Source organism: Hyla sarda, chromosome 1 (assembly GCF_029499605.1).
Source record: "Hyla sarda isolate aHylSar1 chromosome 1, aHylSar1.hap1, whole genome shotgun sequence".
Classification (NCBI taxonomy): domain Eukaryota; kingdom Metazoa; phylum Chordata; class Amphibia; order Anura; family Hylidae; genus Hyla; species Hyla sarda.
Window position 1 is genome coordinate 2327070 of NC_079189.1, and position 24235 is coordinate 2351304.

The 24235-nt window shown below is 41.8% G+C and overlaps 2 protein-coding genes and 1 pseudogene across 4 annotated transcripts in view; 2 read left to right on the plus strand and 1 right to left on the minus strand.

Moving 5' to 3' along the window:
- LOC130283473 (zinc finger protein OZF-like) overlaps positions 1–24235 on the minus strand; it is a 58512-nt gene that overhangs the window by 12776 nt on the left and 21501 nt on the right. Inside the window, exon 2 of one of the 3 annotated variants that reach the window (XM_056533180.1) lies at positions 13072–13185. The exons of 1 other annotated variant lie outside the window; for it this stretch is intronic. In XM_056533180.1, the coding sequence (XP_056389155.1) occupies positions 13072–13153 (82 nt within the window). In that variant the 5' untranslated portion in view covers positions 13154–13185. Of the gene's footprint in view, positions 1–2200; positions 2420–13071; positions 13186–24235 lie in introns of those variants that run through there. One more of the 3 variants, XM_056533092.1, reaches the window with a different exon arrangement.
- Positions 2426–24235, plus strand: part of LOC130302594 (oocyte zinc finger protein XlCOF7.1-like) — a 61169-nt gene continuing 39359 nt past the window's right edge. Inside the window, exons 1-6 of the mRNA XM_056551717.1 lie at positions 2426–2501; positions 20273–20379; positions 21478–21657; positions 22658–22784; positions 22880–22971; positions 23101–23209. Coding sequence (XP_056407692.1) covers positions 20302–20379; positions 21478–21657; positions 22658–22784; positions 22880–22971; positions 23101–23209 — 586 coding nt within the window. The 5' untranslated portion in view covers positions 2426–2501; positions 20273–20301. The remainder of the gene's footprint in view (positions 2502–20272; positions 20380–21477; positions 21658–22657; positions 22785–22879; positions 22972–23100; positions 23210–24235) is intronic.
- Positions 15618–16524, plus strand: LOC130288917 (syntaxin-7-like; annotated as a pseudogene).

Consider the following 24235-nt stretch of genomic DNA (forward strand, 5'->3'; position numbering starts at 1 on the left):
TATAATGTCCCAGCAGTGTCACCTCTCCAGTCATCACCAGACCCCTCCATTACTGTATAATGTCCCAGCAGTGTCACCCCTCCAGTCATCACCAGACCCCTCCATTACTGTATAATGTCCCAGCAGTGTCACCCCTCCAGTCATCACCAGACCCCTCCATTACTGTATAATGTCCCCGCAGTGTCACCTCTCCAGTCATCACCAGACCCCTCCATTACTGTAAAATGTCCCCGCAGTGTCACCTCTCCAGTCATCACCAGACCCCCCCATTACTGTATAATGTCCCAGCAGTGTCACCTCTCCAGTCATCACCAGACCCCCCCATTACTGTATAATGTCCCAGCAGTGTCACCTCTCTAATCATCACCAGACACCTCCATTATAGTATAATGTCCCAGCAGTGTCACCTCTCCATTCATCACCAGACCCCTCCATTACTGTATAATGTCCCAGCAGTGTCATCTCTCCAGTCATCACCAGACCCCTCCATTACTGTATAATGTCCCAGCAGTGTCACCTCTCCAGTCATCACCAGACCCCTCCATTACTGTATAATGTCCCAGCAGTGTCACCTCTCCAGTCATCACCAGACCCCTCCATTACTGTATAATGTCCCAGCAGTGTCACCTCTCTAATCATCACCAGACCCCTCCATTACTGTATAATGTCCCAGCAGTGTCACCTCTCTAATCATCACCAGACCCCTCCATTACTGTATAATGTCCCAGCAGTGTCACCTCTCCAGTCATCACCAGACCCCTCCATTACTGTATAATGTCCCAGCAGTGTCACCTCTCTAATCATCACCAGACCCCTCCATTACTGTATAATGTCCCAGCAGTGTCACCTCTCCAGTCATCACCAGACCCCTCCATTACTGTATAATGTCCCAGCAGTGTCACCTCTCCAGTCATCACCAGACCCCTCCATTACTGTATAATGTCCCAGCAGTGTCACCTCTCCAGTCATCACCAGACCCCTCCATTACTGTATAATGTCCCAGCAGTGTCACCTCTCCAGTCATCACCAGACCCCTCCATTACTGTATAATGTCCCAGCAGTGTCACCTCTCCAGTCATCACCAGACCCCTCCATTACTGTATAATGTCCCCGCAGTGTCACCTCTCCAGTCATCACCAGACCCCTCCATTACTGTAAAATGTCCCCGCAGTGTCACCTCTCCAGTCATCACCAGACCCCCCCATTACTGTATAATGTCCCAGCAGTGTCACCTCTCCAGTCATCACCAGACCCCCCCATTACTGTATAATGTCCCAGCAGTGTCACCTCTCTAATCATCACCAGACACCTCCATTATAGTATAATGTCCCAGCAGTGTCACCTCTCCATTCATCACCAGACCCCTCCATTACTGTATAATGTCCCAGCAGTGTCATCTCTCCAGTCATCACCAGACCCCTCCATTACTGTATAATGTCCCAGCAGTGTCACCTCTCCAGTCATCACCAGACCCCTCCATTACTGTATAATGTCCCAGCAGTGTCACCTCTCCAGTCATCACCAGACCCCTCCATTACTGTATAATGTCCCAGCAGTGTCACCTCTCTAATCATCACCAGACCCCTCCATTACTGTATAATGTCCCAGCAGTGTCACCTCTCCAGTCATCACCAGACCCCTCCATTACTGTATAATGTCCCAGCAGTGTCACCTCTCTAATCATCACCAGACCCCTCCATTACTGTATAATGTCCCAGCAGTGTCACCTCTCTAATCATCACCAGACCCCTCCATTACTGTATAATGTCCCAGCAGTGTCACCTCCCCAGTCATCACCAGACCCCTCCATTACTGTATAATGTCTCAGCAGTGTCACCTCTCTAATCATCACCAGACCCCTCCATTACTGTATAATGTCCCAGCAGTGTCACCTCTCCAGTCATCACCAGACTCCTCCATTACTGTATAATGTCCCAGCAGTGTCACCTCTCCAGTCATCACCAGACCCCTTCATTACTGTATAATGTCCCAGCAGTGTCACCTCTCCAGTCATCACCAGACCCCTCCATTACTGTATAATGTCCCAGCAGTGTCACCTCTCTAATCATCACCAGACCCCTCCATTACCGTATAATGCCCCAGCAGTGTCACCTCTCCAGTCATCACCAGACCCCTCCATTACTGTATAATGTCCCAGCAGTGTCACTTCTCACTACTGAAGTGACACACTGTAACAAACCTTCTCCTGATGTAATCTCCTTACTGCAGGGGGCACACACTGTGGCACATCGATCTCCACACACAGCACAACTGTAGTAACCAGGACCTGCTCTGTATCTGCTGGATGCTGGTTGTGTAGGACCTGTGATGATGTCACAATCATGTGACCAGTACATGTGGGGGCGGAGCTCAGCAGGATAGAAGAGATCTCTGCTGAAGGACCTGTGAGGATGATCATGTGACAGGAATGGGCGGGGCTATTTATCCAGCAGTCAGGGCTGTTGTGTTGTGTCTGGTGATCTCCGCTCCTCTGCAGTAAGGTGAGAATATTTGGTTTTTGTTACATTTATAGTGTTTTGGGTCAGATATATTATGTTGTTATTATAATAAACATAGGTCGGTCTGGACTTCGTCTCCTCATCAGCTTTACTCAAAATGGAGGAGAAAGGGGGCAATAATGACACAACAAGGCAAAATAATCAATGTCAGCAGAGGGTTAACATAGATCAGGATTGTAAATCAATCACAGAGCGAATACGAAGGCGCAAAACATATATATATATAATAATGACACAACAAGGCAAAATAATCAACGTCAGCAGAGGGTTAACATAGATCAGGATTGTAAATCAATCACAGAACGAATACGAGGGCGCAAAACATATATATATAATAATGACACAACAAGGCAAAATAATCAATGTCAGCAGAGGGTTAACATAGATCAGGATTCTAAATCAATCACAGAACGAATACGAAGGCGCAAAACATATATATATATGACAACAAGGCAAAATAATCAATGTCAGCAGAGGGTTAACATAGATCAGGATTGTAAATCAATCACAGAGCGAATACGAAGGCGCAAAACATATATATATAATAATGACACAACAAGGCAAAATAATCAATGTCAGCAGAGGGTTAACATAGATCAGGATTGTAAATCAATCACAGAACGAATACAAAGACGCAAAACATATATATATATATAACACAACAAGGCAAAATAATCAATGTCAGCAGAGGGTTAACATAGATCAGGATTGTAAGTCAATCACAGAGCGAATACGAAGGCACAAAACATATATATATAATAATGACACAACAAGGCAAAATAATCAACGTCAGCAGAGGGTTAACATAGATCAGGATTGTAAATCAATCACAGAACGAATACGAAGGCGCAAAACATATATATATAATAATGACACAACAAGGCAAAATAATCAATGTCAGCAGAGGGTTAACATAGATCAGGATTGTAAATCAATCACAGAGCGAATACGAAGGCGCAAAACATATATATATAATAATGACACAACAAGGCAAAATAATCAACGTCAGCAGAGGGTTAACATAGATCAGGATTGTAAATCAATCACAGAACGAATACAAAGGCGCAAAACATATATATATAATAATGACACAACAAGGCAAAATAATCAATGTCAGCAGAGGGTTAACATAGATCAGGATTGTAAATCAATCACAGAACGAATACAAAGACGCAAAACATATATATATATATAACACAACAAGGCAAAATAATCAATGTCAGCAGAGGGTTAACATAGATCAGGATTGTAAGTCAATCACAGAGCGAATACGAAGGCACAAAACATATATATAATAATGACACAACAAGGCAAAATAATCAACGTCAGCAGAGGGTTAACATAGATCAGGATTGTAAATCAATCACAGAACGAATACAAAGACGCAAAACATATATATATAATAATGACACAACAAGGCAAAATAATCAACGTCAGCAGAGGGTTAACATAGATCAGGATTGTAAATCAATCACAGAGCGAATACGAAGGCGCAAAACATATATATATAATAATGACACAACAAGGCAAAATAATCAATGTCAGCAGAGGGTTAACATAGATCAGGATTGTAAATCAATCACAGAGCGAATACGAAGGCGCAAAACATATATATATAATAATGACACAACAAGGCAAAATAATCAACGTCAGCAGAGGGTTAACATAGATCAGGATTGTAAATCAATCACAGAACGAATACAAAGGCGCAAAACATATATATATAATAATGACACAACAAGGCAAAATAATCAATGTCAGCAGAGGGTTAACATAGATCAGGATTGTAAATCAATCACAGAACGAATACGAAGGCGCAAAACATATATATATATATAACACAACAAGGCAAAATAATCAATGTCAGCAGAGGGTTAACATAGATCAGGATTGTAAGTCAATCACAGAGCGAATACGAAGGCACAAAACATATATATAATAATGACACAACAAGGCAAAATAATCAACGTCAGCAGAGGGTTAACATAGATCAGGATTGTAAATCAATCACAGAGCGAATACGAAGGCACAAAACATATATATATATATGACAACAAGGCAAAATAATCAATGTCAGCAGAGGGTTAACATAGATCAGGATTGTAAATCAATCACAGAACGAATACAAAGGCGCAAAACATATATATATAATAATGACACAACAAGGCAAAATAATCAATGTCAGCAGAGGGTTAACATAGATCAGGATTGTAAATCAATCACAGAGCGAATACGAAGGCGCAAAACATCTTAATGACACAACAAGGCAAAATAATCAACGTCAGCAGAGGGTTAACATAGATCAGGATTGTAAATCAATCACAGAACGAATACAAAGGCGCAAAACATATATATATAATAATGACACAACAAGGCAAAATAATCAATGTCAGCAGAGGGTTAACATAGATCAGGATTGTAAATCAATCACAGAACGAATACAAAGGCGCAAAACATATATATATAATAATGACACAACAAGGCAAAATAATCAATGTCAGCAGAGGGTTAACATAGATCAGGATTGTAAATCAATCACAGAACGAATACGAAGGCACAAAACATATATATATAATAATGACACAACAAGGCAAAATAATCAACGTCAGCAGAGGGTTAACATAGATCAGGATTGTAAATCAATCACAGAGCGAATACAAAGGCGCAAAACATATATATATAATAATGACACAACAAGGCAAAATAATCAATGTCAGCAGAGGGTTAACATAGATCAGGATTGTAAATCAATCACAGAACGAATACGAAGGCGCAAAAAATATATATATATATAACACAACAAGGCAAAATAATCAATGTCAGCAGAGGGTTAACATAGATCAGGATTGTAAATCAATCACAGAACGAATACGAAGGCACAAAACATATATATATATGACACAACAAGGCAAAATAATCAACGTCAGCAGAGGGTTAACATAGATCAGGATTGTAAATCAATCACAGAACGAATACGAAGGCACAAAACATATATATATAATAATGACACAACAAGGCAAAATAATCAATGTCAGCAGAGGGTTAACATAGATCAGGATTCTAAATCAATCACAGAATGAATACGAAGGCACAAAACATATATATATAATAATGACACAACAAGGCAAAATAATCAACGTCAGCAGAGGGTTAACATAGATCAGGATTCTAAATCAATCACAGAACGAATACGAAGGCGCAAAACATATATATATAATAATGACACAACAAGGCAAAATAATCAACGTCAGCAGAGGGTTAACATAGATCAGGATTGTAAATCAATCACAGAACGAATACGAAGGCGCAAAACATATATATATAATAATGACACAACAAGGCAAAATAATCAACGTCAGCAGAGGGTTAACATAGATCAGGATTCTAAATCAATCACAGAACGAATACAAAGGCACAAAACATATATATATAATAATGACACAACAAGGCAAAATAATCAACGTCAGCAGAGGGTTAACATAGATCAGGATTGTAAATCAATCACAGAGCGAATACGAAGGCGCAAAACATATATATATATGACAACAAGGCAAAATAATCAACGTCAGCAGAGGGTTAACATAGATCAGGATTGTAAATCAATCACAGAGCGAATACGAAGGCGCAAAACATATATATATATAATAATGACACAACAAGGCAAAATAATCAACGTCAGCAGAGGGTTAACATAGATCAGGATTGTAAATCAATCACAGAACGAATACGAAGGCGCAAAACATATATATATAATAATGACACAACAAGGCAAAATAATCAACGTCAGCAGAGGGTTAACATAGATCAGGATTGTAAATCAATCACAGAGCGAATACGAAGGCGCAAAACATATATATATATGACAACAAGGCAAAATAATCAACGTCAGCAGAGGGTTAACATAGATCAGGATTCTAAATCAATCACAGAACGAATACGAAGGCACAAAACATATATATATATAACACAACAAGGCAAAATAATCAATGTCAGCAGAGGGTTAACATAGATCAGGATTGTAAGTCAATCACAGAGCGAATACGAAGGCACAAAACATATATATAATAATGACACAACAAGGCAAAATAATCAATGTCAGCAGAGGGTTAACATAGATCAGGATTGTAAATCAATCACAGAGCGAATACGAAGGCGCAAAACATATATATATAATAATGACACAACAAGGCAAAATAATCAACGTCAGCAGAGGGTTAACATAGATCAGGATTGTAAATCAATCACAGAACGAATACAAAGGCGCAAAACATATATATATAATAATGACACAACAAGGCAAAATAATCAATGTCAGCAGAGGGTTAACATAGATCAGGATTGTAAATCAATCACAGAACGAATACAAAGACGCAAAACATATATATATATATAACACAACAAGGCAAAATAATCAATGTCAGCAGAGGGTTAACATAGATCAGGATTGTAAGTCAATCACAGAGCGAATACGAAGGCACAAAACATATATATAATAATGACACAACAAGGCAAAATAATCAACGTCAGCAGAGGGTTAACATAGATCAGGATTGTAAATCAATCACAGAACGAATACAAAGACGCAAAACATATATATATATATATATATGACAACAAGGCAAAATAATCAACGTCAGCAGAGGGTTAACATAGATCAGGATTGTAAATCAATCACAGAGCGAATACGAAGGCACAAAACATATATATATATATGACAACAAGGCAAAATAATCAATGTCAGCAGAGGGTTAACATAGATCAGGATTGTAAATCAATCACAGAACGAATACAAAGGCGCAAAACATATATATATAATAATGACACAACAAGGCAAAATAATCAATGTCAGCAGAGGGTTAACATAGATCAGGATTGTAAATCAATCACAGAACGAATACAAAGGCGCAAAACATATATATATAATAATGACACAACAAGGCAAAATAATCAATGTCAGCAGAGGGTTAACATAGATCAGGATTGTAAATCAATCACAGAGCGAATACGAAGGCGCAAAACATCTTAATGACACAACAAGGCAAAATAATCAACGTCAGCAGAGGGTTAACATAGATCAGGATTGTAAATCAATCACAGAACGAATACAAAGGCGCAAAACATATATATATAATAATGACACAACAAGGCAAAATAATCAATGTCAGCAGAGGGTTAACATAGATCAGGATTGTAAATCAATCACAGAACGAATACGAAGGCACAAAACATATATATATAATAATGACACAACAAGGCAAAATAATCAACGTCAGCAGAGGGTTAACATAGATCAGGATTGTAAATCAATCACAGAGCGAATACAAAGGCGCAAAACATATATATATAATAATGACACAACAAGGCAAAATAATCAATGTCAGCAGAGGGTTAACATAGATCAGGATTGTAAATCAATCACAGAACGAATACGAAGGCGCAAAACATATATATATAATAATGACACAACAAGGCAAAATAATCAACGTCAGCAGAGGGTTAACATAGATCAGGATTGTAAGTCAATCACAGAGCGAATACGAAGGCACAAAACATATATATATAATAATGACACAACAAGGCAAAATAATCAACGTCAGCAGAGGGTTAACATAGATCAGGATTGTAAATCAATCACAGAACGAATACAAAGGCGCAAAACATATATATATAATAATGACACAACAAGGCAAAATAATCAACGTCAGCAGAGGGTTAACATAGATCAGGATTGTAAATCAATCACAGAACGAATACAAAGACGCAAAACATATATATATAATAATGACACAACAAGGCAAAATAATCAACGTCAGCAGAGGGTTAACATAGATCAGGATTGTAAATCAATCACAGAGCGAATACGAAGGCGCAAAACATATATATATATAATAATGACACAACAAGGCAAAATAATCAATGTCAGCAGAGGGTTAACATAGATCAGGATTGTAAATCAATCACAGAGCGAATACGAAGGCGCAAAACATATATATATAATAATGACACAACAAGGCAAAATAATCAACGTCAGCAGAGGGTTAACATAGATCAGGATTGTAAATCAATCACAGAACGAATACAAAGGCGCAAAACATATATATATAATAATGACACAACAAGGCAAAATAATCAATGTCAGCAGAGGGTTAACATAGATCAGGATTGTAAATCAATCACAGAACGAATACGAAGGCGCAAAACATATATATATATATAACACAACAAGGCAAAATAATCAATGTCAGCAGAGGGTTAACATAGATCAGGATTGTAAGTCAATCACAGAGCGAATACGAAGGCACAAAACATATATATAATAATGACACAACAAGGCAAAATAATCAACGTCAGCAGAGGGTTAACATAGATCAGGATTGTAAATCAATCACAGAACGAATACAAAGACGCAAAACATATATATATATATATATATGACAACAAGGCAAAATAATCAACGTCAGCAGAGGGTTAACATAGATCAGGATTGTAAATCAATCACAGAGCGAATACGAAGGCACAAAACATATATATATATATGACAACAAGGCAAAATAATCAATGTCAGCAGAGGGTTAACATAGATCAGGATTGTAAATCAATCACAGAACGAATACAAAGGCGCAAAACATATATATATAATAATGACACAACAAGGCAAAATAATCAATGTCAGCAGAGGGTTAACATAGATCAGGATTGTAAATCAATCACAGAGCGAATACGAAGGCGCAAAACATCTTAATGACACAACAAGGCAAAATAATCAACGTCAGCAGAGGGTTAACATAGATCAGGATTGTAAATCAATCACAGAACGAATACAAAGGCGCAAAACATATATATATAATAATGACACAACAAGGCAAAATAATCAATGTCAGCAGAGGGTTAACATAGATCAGGATTGTAAATCAATCACAGAACGAATACAAAGGCGCAAAACATATATATATAATAATGACACAACAAGGCAAAATAATCAATGTCAGCAGAGGGTTAACATAGATCAGGATTGTAAATCAATCACAGAACGAATACGAAGGCACAAAACATATATATATAATAATGACACAACAAGGCAAAATAATCAACGTCAGCAGAGGGTTAACATAGATCAGGATTGTAAATCAATCACAGAGCGAATACAAAGGCGCAAAACATATATATATAATAATGACACAACAAGGCAAAATAATCAATGTCAGCAGAGGGTTAACATAGATCAGGATTGTAAATCAATCACAGAACGAATACGAAGGCGCAAAAAATATATATATATATAACACAACAAGGCAAAATAATCAATGTCAGCAGAGGGTTAACATAGATCAGGATTGTAAATCAATCACAGAACGAATACGAAGGCACAAAACATATATATATATATGACACAACAAGGCAAAATAATCAACGTCAGCAGAGGGTTAACATAGATCAGGATTGTAAATCAATCACAGAACGAATACGAAGGCACAAAACATATATATATAATAATGACACAACAAGGCAAAATAATCAATGTCAGCAGAGGGTTAACATAGATCAGGATTCTAAATCAATCACAGAATGAATACGAAGGCACAAAACATATATATATAATAATGACACAACAAGGCAAAATAATCAACGTCAGCAGAGGGTTAACATAGATCAGGATTCTAAATCAATCACAGAACGAATACGAAGGCGCAAAACATATATATATAATAATGACACAACAAGGCAAAATAATCAACGTCAGCAGAGGGTTAACATAGATCAGGATTGTAAATCAATCACAGAACGAATACGAAGGCGCAAAACATATATATATAATAATGACACAACAAGGCAAAATAATCAACGTCAGCAGAGGGTTAACATAGATCAGGATTCTAAATCAATCACAGAACGAATACAAAGGCACAAAACATATATATATAATAATGACACAACAAGGCAAAATAATCAACGTCAGCAGAGGGTTAACATAGATCAGGATTGTAAATCAATCACAGAGCGAATACGAAGGCGCAAAACATATATATATATGACAACAAGGCAAAATAATCAACGTCAGCAGAGGGTTAACATAGATCAGGATTGTAAATCAATCACAGAGCGAATACGAAGGCGCAAAACATATATATATATAATAATGACACAACAAGGCAAAATAATCAACGTCAGCAGAGGGTTAACATAGATCAGGATTGTAAATCAATCACAGAACGAATACGAAGGCGCAAAACATATATATATAATAATGACACAACAAGGCAAAATAATCAACGTCAGCAGAGGGTTAACATAGATCAGGATTGTAAATCAATCACAGAGCGAATACGAAGGCGCAAAACATATATATATATGACAACAAGGCAAAATAATCAACGTCAGCAGAGGGTTAACATAGATCAGGATTCTAAATCAATCACAGAACGAATACGAAGGCACAAAACATATATATATATAACACAACAAGGCAAAATAATCAATGTCAGCAGAGGGTTAACATAGATCAGGATTGTAAGTCAATCACAGAGCGAATACGAAGGCACAAAACATATATATAATAATGACACAACAAGGCAAAATAATCAACGTCAGCAGAGGGTTAACATAGATCAGGATTGTAAATCAATCACAGAGCGAATACGAAGGCACAAAACATATATATAATAATGACACAACAAGGCAAAATAATCAACGTCAGCAGAGGGTTAACATAGATCAGGATTGTAAATCAATCACAGAACGAATACAAAGACGCAAAACATATATATATAATAATGACACAACAAGGCAAAATAATCAACGTCAGCAGAGGGTTAACATAGATCAGGATTGTAAATCAATCACAGAGCGAATACGAAGGCGCAAAACATATATATATAATAATGACACAACAAGGCAAAATAATCAATGTCAGCAGAGGGTTAACATAGATCAGGATTGTAAATCAATCACAGAGCGAATACGAAGGCGCAAAACATATATATATAATAATGACACAACAAGGCAAAATAATCAACGTCAGCAGAGGGTTAACATAGATCAGGATTGTAAATCAATCACAGAACGAATACAAAGGCGCAAAACATATATATATAATAATGACACAACAAGGCAAAATAATCAATGTCAGCAGAGGGTTAACATAGATCAGGATTGTAAATCAATCACAGAACGAATACAAAGACGCAAAACATATATATATATATAACACAACAAGGCAAAATAATCAATGTCAGCAGAGGGTTAACATAGATCAGGATTGTAAGTCAATCACAGAGCGAATACGAAGGCACAAAACATATATATAATAATGACACAACAAGGCAAAATAATCAACGTCAGCAGAGGGTTAACATAGATCAGGATTGTAAATCAATCACAGAACGAATACAAAGACGCAAAACATATATATATATATATATATGACAACAAGGCAAAATAATCAACGTCAGCAGAGGGTTAACATAGATCAGGATTGTAAATCAATCACAGAGCGAATACGAAGGCACAAAACATATATATATATATGACAACAAGGCAAAATAATCAATGTCAGCAGAGGGTTAACATAGATCAGGATTGTAAATCAATCACAGAACGAATACAAAGGCGCAAAACATATATATATAATAATGACACAACAAGGCAAAATAATCAATGTCAGCAGAGGGTTAACATAGATCAGGATTGTAAATCAATCACAGAACGAATACAAAGGCGCAAAACATATATATATAATAATGACACAACAAGGCAAAATAATCAATGTCAGCAGAGGGTTAACATAGATCAGGATTGTAAATCAATCACAGAGCGAATACGAAGGCGCAAAACATCTTAATGACACAACAAGGCAAAATAATCAACGTCAGCAGAGGGTTAACATAGATCAGGATTGTAAATCAATCACAGAACGAATACAAAGGCGCAAAACATATATATATAATAATGACACAACAAGGCAAAATAATCAATGTCAGCAGAGGGTTAACATAGATCAGGATTGTAAATCAATCACAGAACGAATACGAAGGCGCAAAACATATATATATAATAATGACACAACAAGGCAAAATAATCAACGTCAGCAGAGGGTTAACATAGATCAGGATTGTAAATCAATCACAGAGCGAATACAAAGGCGCAAAACATATATATATAATAATGACACAACAAGGCAAAATAATCAATGTCAGCAGAGGGTTAACATAGATCAGGATTGTAAATCAATCACAGAACGAATACGAAGGCGCAAAACATATATATATAATAATGACACAACAAGGCAAAATAATCAATGTCAGCAGAGGGTTAACATAGATCAGGATTGTAAATCAATCACAGAACGAATACGAAGGCGCAAAACATATATATATTTGTAGAGAATGTGGAGATCACTGCTCTGTTACTTCTTGTACTTTTATATTCTATATCGGAGTGTGGTTAGCGATGTCAGTGGCCGCAGCTGTTTAAACACTTTTTCACTGCCGTGGTGCTGAGTGTCAAAGTATATTAGTATTCATATATAACGAACAGAGAGATCACTCGCACGCACCGGTCCTGTGGTAGTCCATGTTTCGGATATTTCCGTAGTGCTGGGAGACGACTGGATGAGGCGCTCGGAGGCTAACAGACATTTTCGCGCATAGTCGTGCGCTTCTTCCGGCCCCTAGGAGATCAAAAAATCTAAAAATGTTGCAGTATCTTGTAATACCTTTTTTATTGGACTAACAGAATTTTGTTAGCAAAGCAAATCCCAAAGGATGACGTTTTTATATATATAAATAATAATTTTTGCACTTTTATAGGGTGTTTTCCAATGTTACTTGCAGTATGTATAGTGGATACATTGTGACGTTATGCTGTGATATCTGTGCTGTTGGTTAGCGGCATCGCCCGGAGTTACGGGGATCGGTCGGCATGGGGGTGACAGCAGGAGCCTCACCTGACGTTCGCTCTCTGGGCGGATCCGGGGGCGGAGGCAATTGGGAGTTAGCGGACAGATGTGATACCCCCGCTATTCTTTGATGTTCCGCCGCGCAGTAACAGGTGTATTGCAGAAGAGGAGGAATAGGTCACCAACTAACACAAATCAGTGGGAAAGAGTTGCTGAAACAGCCATATGGAAAACTTAAAGGGGTACTCCGGCGCTAAGACATCTTATCCCCTATCCAAAGGATAGGGAATAAGATGCCTGATCACGGGGGTTCCACCACTGGGGACCCCCGTGATCTTGCACGCCGCACCCCGTTATAATCAGTACCTGGAGCATGTTTGCTCCGGGTTTGATGACTGGCGATCACGGGGGCTGGAGCATTGTGACGTCAAGGCCCCGCCCTCGTGTGGTGTCACGCTCCGCCCCCTCAATGCAAGCCTATGGGAGGGTGCGTGACAGCTGTCAGCTGATGACTGCCGATCATGGGGCCAGAGTATTGTGACGTCACGGCCCCGCCCCCGTGTGCCGTCACGCTCCGCCCCCTCTATGTAAGCCTATGGGAGGGGGTGTGACAGCTGTCACGCCCCCTCCCATAGGCTTAAATTGAGGGGGTGGAGCGTGACATCACATGGGGGCGGGGCTGTGAAGTCACACTGCTCCGGCCCCGTGATCGACAGTAATCAGACCCGGAGCGAACATGCTCCGGGGACTGATTGTAACGGGGTGCTGCGTGCAAGATCACGGGGTCCCCAGCGGTGGGACCCCTGCAATCGGGCATCTTATCCCCTATCCTTTGGATAGGGGATAAGATGTCTTAGCGCCGTAATACCCCTTTAAAATATATTATAGAAAAGCACAGTGCACAAGGCTGGATAAGATGGCAGGGGCAGGCAGACAAAGACAATTGGTGTCCAATATGAACTGCTGATAACAATTGCTTATGCCACATGGATACAAGTAATGGAAGAATGGAAATCTAAGGAACAGTGGACACCCTGAAAATAAGCAAAAGAAACCAGAAAGGAAGGGAAAACTTGTACCAAAGGCAGAGCCATGCATCCCCTGCACCCACCCAAATTGAATCAGCAGTTCATATTGGACACCATTTGTCTTTGTCTGCATGCCCCTGCCCTCTTATCCAGCCTGGTGCACTGAGCTTTTCTATAATATATTTTAACATGTGTCTTGTTTTATGGACATACATCTAAGGCTGCGTTCACATTACGATTAGTGCCTCTATGGCACAGATATGTGGGCTACAATGTATCTGTAGACCGGACATCATTCACTTCCATGACCCGTACGGACCTCACCATAGTCAGCTAGCCACTACGTTCGGGTCATTTTCCGAGCATATCTGATTTTTGACTGATTGAAAAACGTGTCCGACCACAATTTTTAGTCAAGTCATATATGCTTGGAAAATGACCTGAACGTAGTCACTGGGGTATACATCACTCTTATATAATCCATTAGGAGTGTTTAAAGGGGTACTCCGCCCCTAGATATCTTATCCCCTAGGGGATAAGATGTCTGATTGTGGGGGTCCCTCTGCTGGGGACCCCCGCGATCTCCCTGCTGCACCCGGTGTTCGTTTAGAGCGCCAGGTGCAGCGCCGGAGACTTGTGACTGTCACACCCCCTCCAATAGACTTGCATTGAGGGGGCGTGGCTGAGACATCACGAGCGGGGAGTGACAGAAGTCACAAGCCTCCGCCCCACATCACCAGTCATGTCTGGGGTGCCGTAGCCGAGATCAGGAAGGGTCAGGCCCCTGCGATCAGACATCTTATCCCCTATCCCAGGCATAGGCAACCTTTGGCACTGCAGATGTTTTGGACTACATATCCCATGATGCTTTGGCAGTATTTTGGCTGTAAGAGCATCATGGGAGATGTAGTCCAAAACATCTGCAGTGCTGGAGGTTGCCTATACCTGCCCTATCCTAAGGATAAGAGGACAGTACCTGACATGGACAGGGGTGTCAGAGAGGACTGTGGTCAGACTGAAAAGAACTATACAACTTCCTGTGGAGCATACAGCAGCTGATAAACACTGGAGAAGTAATTTACAAATCTGGGAGCAGACAGAGGCTCCGGAGACAGGTGTTAAAGCATTGGCACGAACTCCCTGAATGAGAAACGGAATTGCCAACCTATCGCAGTCATGGCGTATAGTACCAGCCGGGACCCAGCGCAGATGGCACAGACCATCTCCTCCAACATCCTGAGGATAACACAAGGCTCTGCAGAGATCCAGAGGATAGTGAACCAGTTGGGAACCGTCCAGGACACTGAATTACAGAACCAACTACAGCAGAAAATACAATGTTAACAAGCTTTCCAATGACGTGGCCAAATGTCTCAAGGAGTTTTCATCTCTCCCTTTCGACAGCGATCAGATACGGAGAAAGCTCCAGAAGGACAGACTCCTGAATGAGTTTAGCTCCGCATTGACCAACTTTCAGAAGATTCAGAGATTAGCCGCAGAAAAGGAGAAAGACTTTGTTGCTCGGGTCCGTGCCGGATCCAGAGTATCGGGTGGTGGCGCAGATGATGGACTTAAGGATGGCTCATTGGTCAACTGGGAAAATGAGAGCCAGACGACAAGGCAAGAGGATCTTATCACGGAAGATGATCTGTGGCTCATAGAGGAACGGGAAAGCGCCATACAGCAACTTGAGGATATCGGAGGGGTCAATGAAATCTTCAAAGACTTGGGTATGATGATCCACGAGCAAAGAGAAATGATTGACAGCATATAGGCCAACGTAGAAACTGCTGACGTGCATGTCCATCAAGCCAACCAGTAGCTGGCCCTGGCAGTAGAGTACCAGCGCAAGTCTCGCTGTATTATCATACTCGAGCTTGTAATACTGATCGCAATTCTTGCAGTGATTATCTGGGCGGCCACCAAAAATTAGGAAAAGCCTGGAAGATATAAGATCTGGCAAGTTCTTTATGCCTTTATTTTCGGAACCATTACTAATCACTGGAGAAATGGGGCACACGTTCAAGATGAAGAATACAATGGCCCTCATTTACTAAGAGTGTTGTGTAGGTTTCTTTGTGGGCTTTAACCCCTTAAGGACGCAGGACGTAAATGTACGTCCTGGTGAGGTGGTACTTAACGCACCAGGACGTACATTTACGTCCTAAGCATAACCGCGGGCATCGGAGCGATGCCCGTGTCATGCGCGGCTGATCCCGGCTGCTAATCGCAGCCAGGGACCCGCCGGCAATGGCCGACGCCCGCGATCTCGCGGGCGTCCGCCATTAACCCCTCAGGTGCCGGGATCAATACAGATCCCGGCATCTGCGGGAGTTCGCGATTTAAATGAACGATCGGATCGCCCGCAGCGCTGCTGCGGGGATCCGATCATTCATAACGCCGCACGGAGGTCCCCTCTCCTTCCTCCGTGCGGCTCCCGGCGTCTCCTGCTCTGGTCTGTGATCGAGCAGACAATACTAGAAGATCGCCGATAATACTGATCTGTTCTATGTCCTATACATAGAACAGATCAGTATTAGCAATCATGGTATTGCTATGAATAGTCCCCTATGGGGACTATTCAAGTGTAAAAAAAAATGTAAAAAAATGTAAAAGTAAAAAAATCCCCTCCCCCAATAAAAAAGTAAAACGTCCGTTTTTTCCTATTTTACCCCCAAAAAGCGTAAAAAACATTTTTTATGGACATATTTGGTATCGCCGCGTGCGTAAATGTCCGAACTATTAAAATAAAATGTTAATGATCCCGTACGGTGAACGGCGTGAACGAAAAAAAATAAAAAAAAGTCCAAAATTCCTACTTTTTTAATACATTTTATTAAAAAAAAAATTATAAAAAGTGTATTAAAAGTTTTTTATATGCAAATGTGGTATCAAAAAAAAGTACAGATCATGGCGCAAAAAATGAGCCCTCATACCGCCACTTATACGGAAAAATAAAAAAGTTAGAGGTCATCAAAATAAAGGGATTATAAACGTACTAATTTGGTTAAAAAGTTTGTGATTTTTTTTAAGCGCAACAATAATATAAAAGTATATAATAATGGGTATCATTTTAATCGTATTGACCCTAAGAATAAAGAACACACGTCATTTTTACCATAAATTGTACGGCGTGAAAACAAAACCTTCCAAAATTAGCAAAATTGCGTTTTTCGTTTTAATTTCCCCACAAAAAGTGTTTTTTGGTTGCGCCATACATTTTATGATATAATGAGTGATGTCATTACAAAGGACAACTGGTCGCGCAAAAAACAAGCCCTCATACTAGTCTGTGGATGAAAATATAAAAGAGTTATGATTTTTAGAAGGCGAGGAGGAAAAAATGAAAACGTAAAAATTAAATTGTCTGAGTCCTTAAGGCCAAAATGGGCTGAGTCCTTAAGGGGTTAATTCCCTACAATTTATTTTCCTCGGTATTTACTAAGGTTTCCCTACATTTTCCACTTTCCCTACATTTTCCTTTTTTTACACATGTTCTGATCTGTCGGGTTTTCCTCAGCTCAAATCCACCACATTTTATGTGGAACACTTAGTAAATATGTTGGGTTTTGTGCAAATGTCGGGAACATTTCCCCATCTGCCCTGCCCCTTTTTCGGGTTTTCTTAGCAAAATGGAGAGTTAGTCGGGTTTTTTCAATTCTGGCGCAGACAGAATTTCTGTCGCACAACCTGACAAAACATATCGGGTTTGCAATAGTAAATGAGGGCCAATGTGTTTAATAGGCACTTTGTTCAAATATCATTTTGTGAAGACTCGTGGGATATATTGGGGACCAAGGGGAGGAAGAGAAGGATGGACGGTGGGACATGGAGGAGACTGGGGAGCGGAACACAGCGCTGGTGACAGACAGGGAGATGTTAGACATAAAGGAAATTACAATCACTTGCGGGGAACATGCATTGTGGTTGGAATAATCTTTATCATAAGATCAGGTCATGCTGTCAGTCTAAGCTCATTGGCTTGGGGGGGTGCTCTGCCCCTGGATGTCTTGTTCCTGTCCGGGGGGTGGGATGTCTGATCACGGGGGGTCCCAGCTGCACCCGGCATTCGTTTAGAGCGTCGGGTGCAGCGCCGGAGAATCGTAGTTTCACGTCTGTGCCCCACTCGTGGCGTCGAGGCCATGCCCCCTCAGTGCAGGTCTGTGGGAGGGGGAGTGGACTTGCATTTGGGGGCGTGGCCATGACGCGACCCGACCTGAACCTCGCTGCCACCATGACAATACAGGCTTCTGCACAGGACTATGTTCTGCCACTTAACATCATTAAACACATGTGAAGACTACAGAAAAGTATTAAAGGGGTACTCCGGCCTTGAGACATCTTATCCCCTATCCAAAGGATAGGGGATAAGATGTCTCACCACGGGGGTCCCGCCACTGTGGACCCCCGCAATCTTTTATTCGCCACCCACCTGTTAGAGGTGCACATGGCGGTGCCAGCTCACAAACAGCCAGGTGGGACCACAGGGCTGGAGTATCATGGCGTCATGTCTCCACCCCGTGTGACGTCACCCCCCCGCGCCCCCCCCTATATGCAAGTCTATGGGAGGGGGTGTAACGGAGGGAGCCGGGGAGCAGGGCAGACACTTATACCCTATTTTGTGGCTAGGTGATAAGATTTCCGGAACCGGAGTTCCCCTTTAAGCTATGTAGCTTGTTTCATGTCATATTTTACTTTTATAGATTTTAAGACTAGTTAAAATGGTACTCCGCCCCTAGACATCTTATCCCCTATTCAAAGGATAGGGGATAAGATGTCTGATCAGGGAGATCCAGCGATCTCCCTGCTGCACCCGGCGTTCGTTTAGAGCATCGGGTGCAGCGCCGGAAGCTTGTGATGTCACAGCCACGCCCCCTCAATGCAAGTCTATGGGAAGGGGCGTGACGCCTGTCATCAAGCTCCTCATTTATAATGGTAACATGAGGGCCTCATTTTCGAATATTCTAGGTTTTTTCTTTAGCTTTGACAGCTTTTTCTTCCCTTCAGACTGACAGACTAAATATATATCCAGCTTTGTTGCATTTTCTGTATATAGCTCTTTTTTAAGGGGTTAACCAGTTCTCAAAAATGTATCCCCTATCCTTATGCTAGGGAATAAGCGTCTAATTGTGCGGCATCTGACCCCTGGGACCCCCTGCGTTCTCCAGAGTAGGTCTGGTCTCTCCTCGCTGAATGCTCCAGCCTCCACCTTCCAAGACCTACTGAGGCGAAACACTGTTCCGGCCAGTGATTGGCTGAGCGGACAGTCACTATTAGGACTCGTATGTCACTGATTATGAGTTGTAATCCTGTGGTGGGCAGCCTCAAAAAGGGGCCATTTACCTTATGTGAGTAACAGTGTTGGTGACACTTATGTAGGGTGACTGGTAGTAAGCCACCTGTACAGATAGGAAAGATTCTGCAGTTAGGATTTATTTTGTATATCTTTGAGCCCAAAGGTAAAGCCTGTATTTGTTTCGCTATTGAAAAATAAAGACATAAGAAGCCCTGTTTAAACGAGACGTCCGTGCCCGTTTCTGACTGATTTTCTGTCACTATTTGACTGGTTTACAGAGCTAATCTATGATATATAAATTGCATATATCACATTTATAACAACAAAGCATGAGGAGGGCGTGAACCAAGCAATAATATAAGCTGACATGAAGAGGTGTTACATTGAGTTATCTGTGTGACTATGGGTTTTGGTTTCCCCAGCAATTTACAAATTATGTGGCCCCTGTATGATCTAGAGCCACTACTTCTCTCATAAACGCCCAAACAGAGCTAGAACCCTCCAGCTGATCCAGTTCTCTGCTCTACTCCTCCAGACGCTTCTTCTTCTGAATGACCCCCAAGGATGGACAAGCACAGGAATGAGATCACTAAGAGAATATTACACTTCACCTTGGAGATCCTCCACCTGCTGACCGGAGAGGTGAGGTGACCCATCTACATTTCCACCATTGTTGTCCCCCATCTACATTTCCACCATTGTTGTCCCCATCTACATTTCCACCATTGTTGTCCCCATCTACATTTCCACCATTGTTGTCCCCATCTACATTTCCACCATTGTTGCCCCCCCCATCTACATTTCCATCATTGTTGTCCCCCCATCTACATTTCCACCATTGTTGTCCCCCCCCATCTGCATTTCCACCATTGTTGTCCCCCCATCTACATTTCCACCATTGTTGTCCCCCCATCTACATTTCCACCATTGTTGTCCCCCATCTACATTTCCACCATTGTTGTCCCCATCTACATTTCCACCATTGTTGTCCCCATCTACATTTCCACCATTGTTGCCCCCCCATCTACATTTCCATCATTGTTGTCCCCCCATCTACATTTCCACCATTGTTGTCCCCCCCCCATCTGCATTTCCACCATTGTTGTCCCCCCCATCTACATTTCCACCATTGTTGTCCCCCCATCTACATTTCCACCATTGTTGTCCCCCCATCTACATTTCCACCATTGTTGTCCCCCCCATCTACATTTCCACCATTGTTGTCCCCCCCATCTACATTTCCACCATTGTTGTCCCCCCCATCTACATTTCCACCATTGTTGTCCCCCCCCATCTACATTTCCACCATTTTTGTCCCCCCCATCTACATTTCCACCATTGTTGTCCCCCCCATCTACATTTCCACCATTGTTGTCCCCCCCATCTACATTTCCACCATTGTTGTCCCCCCCATCTACATTTCCACCATTGTTGTCCCCCCCCATCTACATTTCCACCATTGTTGTCCCCCCCCATCTACATTTCCACCATTGTTGTCCCCCCCCATCTACATTTCCACCATTGTTGTCCCCCCCATCTACATTTCCACCATTGTTGTCCCCCCCATCTACATTTCCACCATTGTTGTCCCCATCTACATTTCCACCATTGTTGTCCCCCATCTTTGGCCCCGCTCTATGTTCTGGATGTCTCTTTGTAGGTGAGGTCTCCAGAATCTCCTCTTTGTAGTGAGGGAGGAATACTGGGGTCAGTCCCCTCATTGTCTCTCTCCATACACAGGATTACACCAGAGTGAAGAAGACATGGGGGGAGTGTGTGGCCCCCAAAAGCCATCTCCATGAGTCAGGAGGACAGAGCAGGGCCCGGAGCCCCATCACGGAGCCTCCACCTCTCTCACTGATACATGAGGAGAAGATCCTAGAACTCACCTACAGGATCACTGAGCTGCTGACTGGAGAGGTGACCCTGCTGGGACATTATACAGTAATCGAAGGGTCTGGTGATGACTGGAGAGGTGACACTGCTGGGACATTGTACAGTAATGGAGGGGTCTGGTGATGATTAGAGAGGTGACATTGCTGGGACATTATACAGTAATGGAGGGGTCTGGTGATGACTGGAGAGGTGACACTGCTGGGACATTATACAGTAATGGAGGGGTCTGGTGATGATTAGAGAGGTGACCCTGCTGGGACATTATACAGTAATGGAGGGGTCTGGTGATGACTGGAGAGGTGACACTGCTGGGACATTATACAGTAATGGAGGGGTCTGGTGATGATTAGAGAGGTGACACTGCTGGGACATTATACAGTAATGGAGGGGTCTGGTGATGACTGGAGAGGTGACACTGCTGGGACATTATACAGTAATGGAGGGGTCTGGTCATGACTGGAGAGGTGACACTGCTGGGACATTATACAGTAATGGAGGGGTCTGGTGATGATTAGAGAGGTGACACTGCTGGGACATTATACAGTAATGGAGGGGTCTGGTGATGACTGGAGAGGTGACCCTGCTGGGAAATTATACAGTAATGGAGGGGTCTGGTGATGACTGGAGAGGTGACCCTGCTGGGACATTATACAGTAATGGAGGGGTCTGGTGATGATTAGAGAGGTGACACTGCTGGGACATTATACAGTAATGGAGGGGTCTGGTGATGACTGGAGAGGTGACACTGCTGGAACATTATACAGTAATGGAGGGGTCTCTTGATGACTGGAGAGGTGACACTGCTGGGACATAATACAGTAATGGAGGGGTCTGGTGATGACTGGAGAGGTGACACTGCTGGGACATTATACAGTAATGGAGGGGTCTGGTGATGACTGGAGAGGTGACACTGCTGGGACATTATACAGTAATGGAGGGGTCTGGTGATGATTAGAGAGGTGACACTGCTGGGACATTATACAGTAATGGAGGGGTCTGGTGATGACAGTATCATTGTGTGTAGGTTCCTATAAGGTGTCAGGATGTGGCGGTCTATTTCTCCATGGAGGAGTGGGAGTATGTAGAAGGACACAAGGATCTGTACCAGGACATAGTCATGATGGAGGATCACCGGCCCCTCACATCACAAGGTAAGAGGAGACATATATATATATCACTCTCACTACATAGTAACATAGAAATCTATCCAGCACTGATGTATTCATTCCCTGTGTGTTCCCTACAGATGGAGTCATTGATAGAAATCCACCCGAGAGGTGTCCCCGCCCTCTGTATTCCCAGGACTGTCCAGAGGGAAATGTTCCAGACAAGCATCAGGTAGATGATGCTGATCCTATATCTCTATAGGGGGGTCCTGCAGTCATAGATGTGGGGATAGATTTTGGGGGTCTCTGTTGCTCCTCCTGTCTGCTGTATTGTAGTGAATTGTTCTATATGTCACATCAGGGGGGAGATCTGACTAATAATAAAGTGGAGGATGAAGAAGAGAGGATGAGGGGCCATCACCCTTGTATGAGGGAAGTGAAGGAGGAAATTCCAGGAGGTGTTACCCCAGGTATGTAATAATTCCAGGAGGTGTTACCCCAGGTATGTAATAATGCCAGGAGGTGTTACCCCAGGTATGTAATAATTCCAGGAGGTGTTACCCCAGGTATGTAATAATGCCAGGAGGTGTTGTCCCAGGTATGTAATAATTCCAGGAGGTGTTGTCCCAGGTAAGTAATAATTCCAGGAGGTGTTGTCCCAGGTATTTAATAATTCCAGGACAACAATATATCATGGTTTCACATAGTGCTAGGTAGCCTTATTTGTAAATGCATTGTGAATTACAGTCTGCTTTTACATGACTGAAAATACTTCTCACACAAAATCCCCACAAGCTGGTCATTCCTTTTGACTGTCAGTTAAATGCATTGCAGATGTTTGAGCATTTCTACATTTGTAGGGATAAATACATTTTATATAGTATGTAATTATATGGGTTCTAGTCTACTCTAAATTCTTTCCATGTGTATATGGTAGATAAATATTTACAAATAAACTATTCTGCTAACTTCTTTTCAGGTAATTTTTAATCACAGAATACCCTGAATAATGTGTATATGTTAGATGTAAGTATTTATACCTCCTAATATTGTGCCCCATCAGCCATAACATTAATACCAACTCCCAATATTGCGTTACAAGACCCATAAAATTAATTCCAACCCCTAATATTGTATCCCATCAGCCATAACATTAATACCAACTCCTAATATTGCGTTCCAAGACCCATAAAATTTAATAACACTGCCTAATATTGTGTCCCATAATCAGGGCCAGCATTAAGGCGGGGCAAACCGGGTAACTGCCCAGGGCCTCCAGGGCCCCCTGCGGGCTGCTCAGTGGCGGATCGAGGAGGGGGGGGGGGGTTCCACCACTGAGCAGCCCGCAGGGGGCCCCCTGTCACATTTGGGACATCCCTGTGTCCCGAAAGGTCTTTTCGGGAAACAAAGATGTCCCGGTTACCTTTCTGCAGCCCCGCGTTAACTTTAAAAATGCAGGGGCCGCCGGGAGGGAGCGCATGCAGGGACGTCACTGA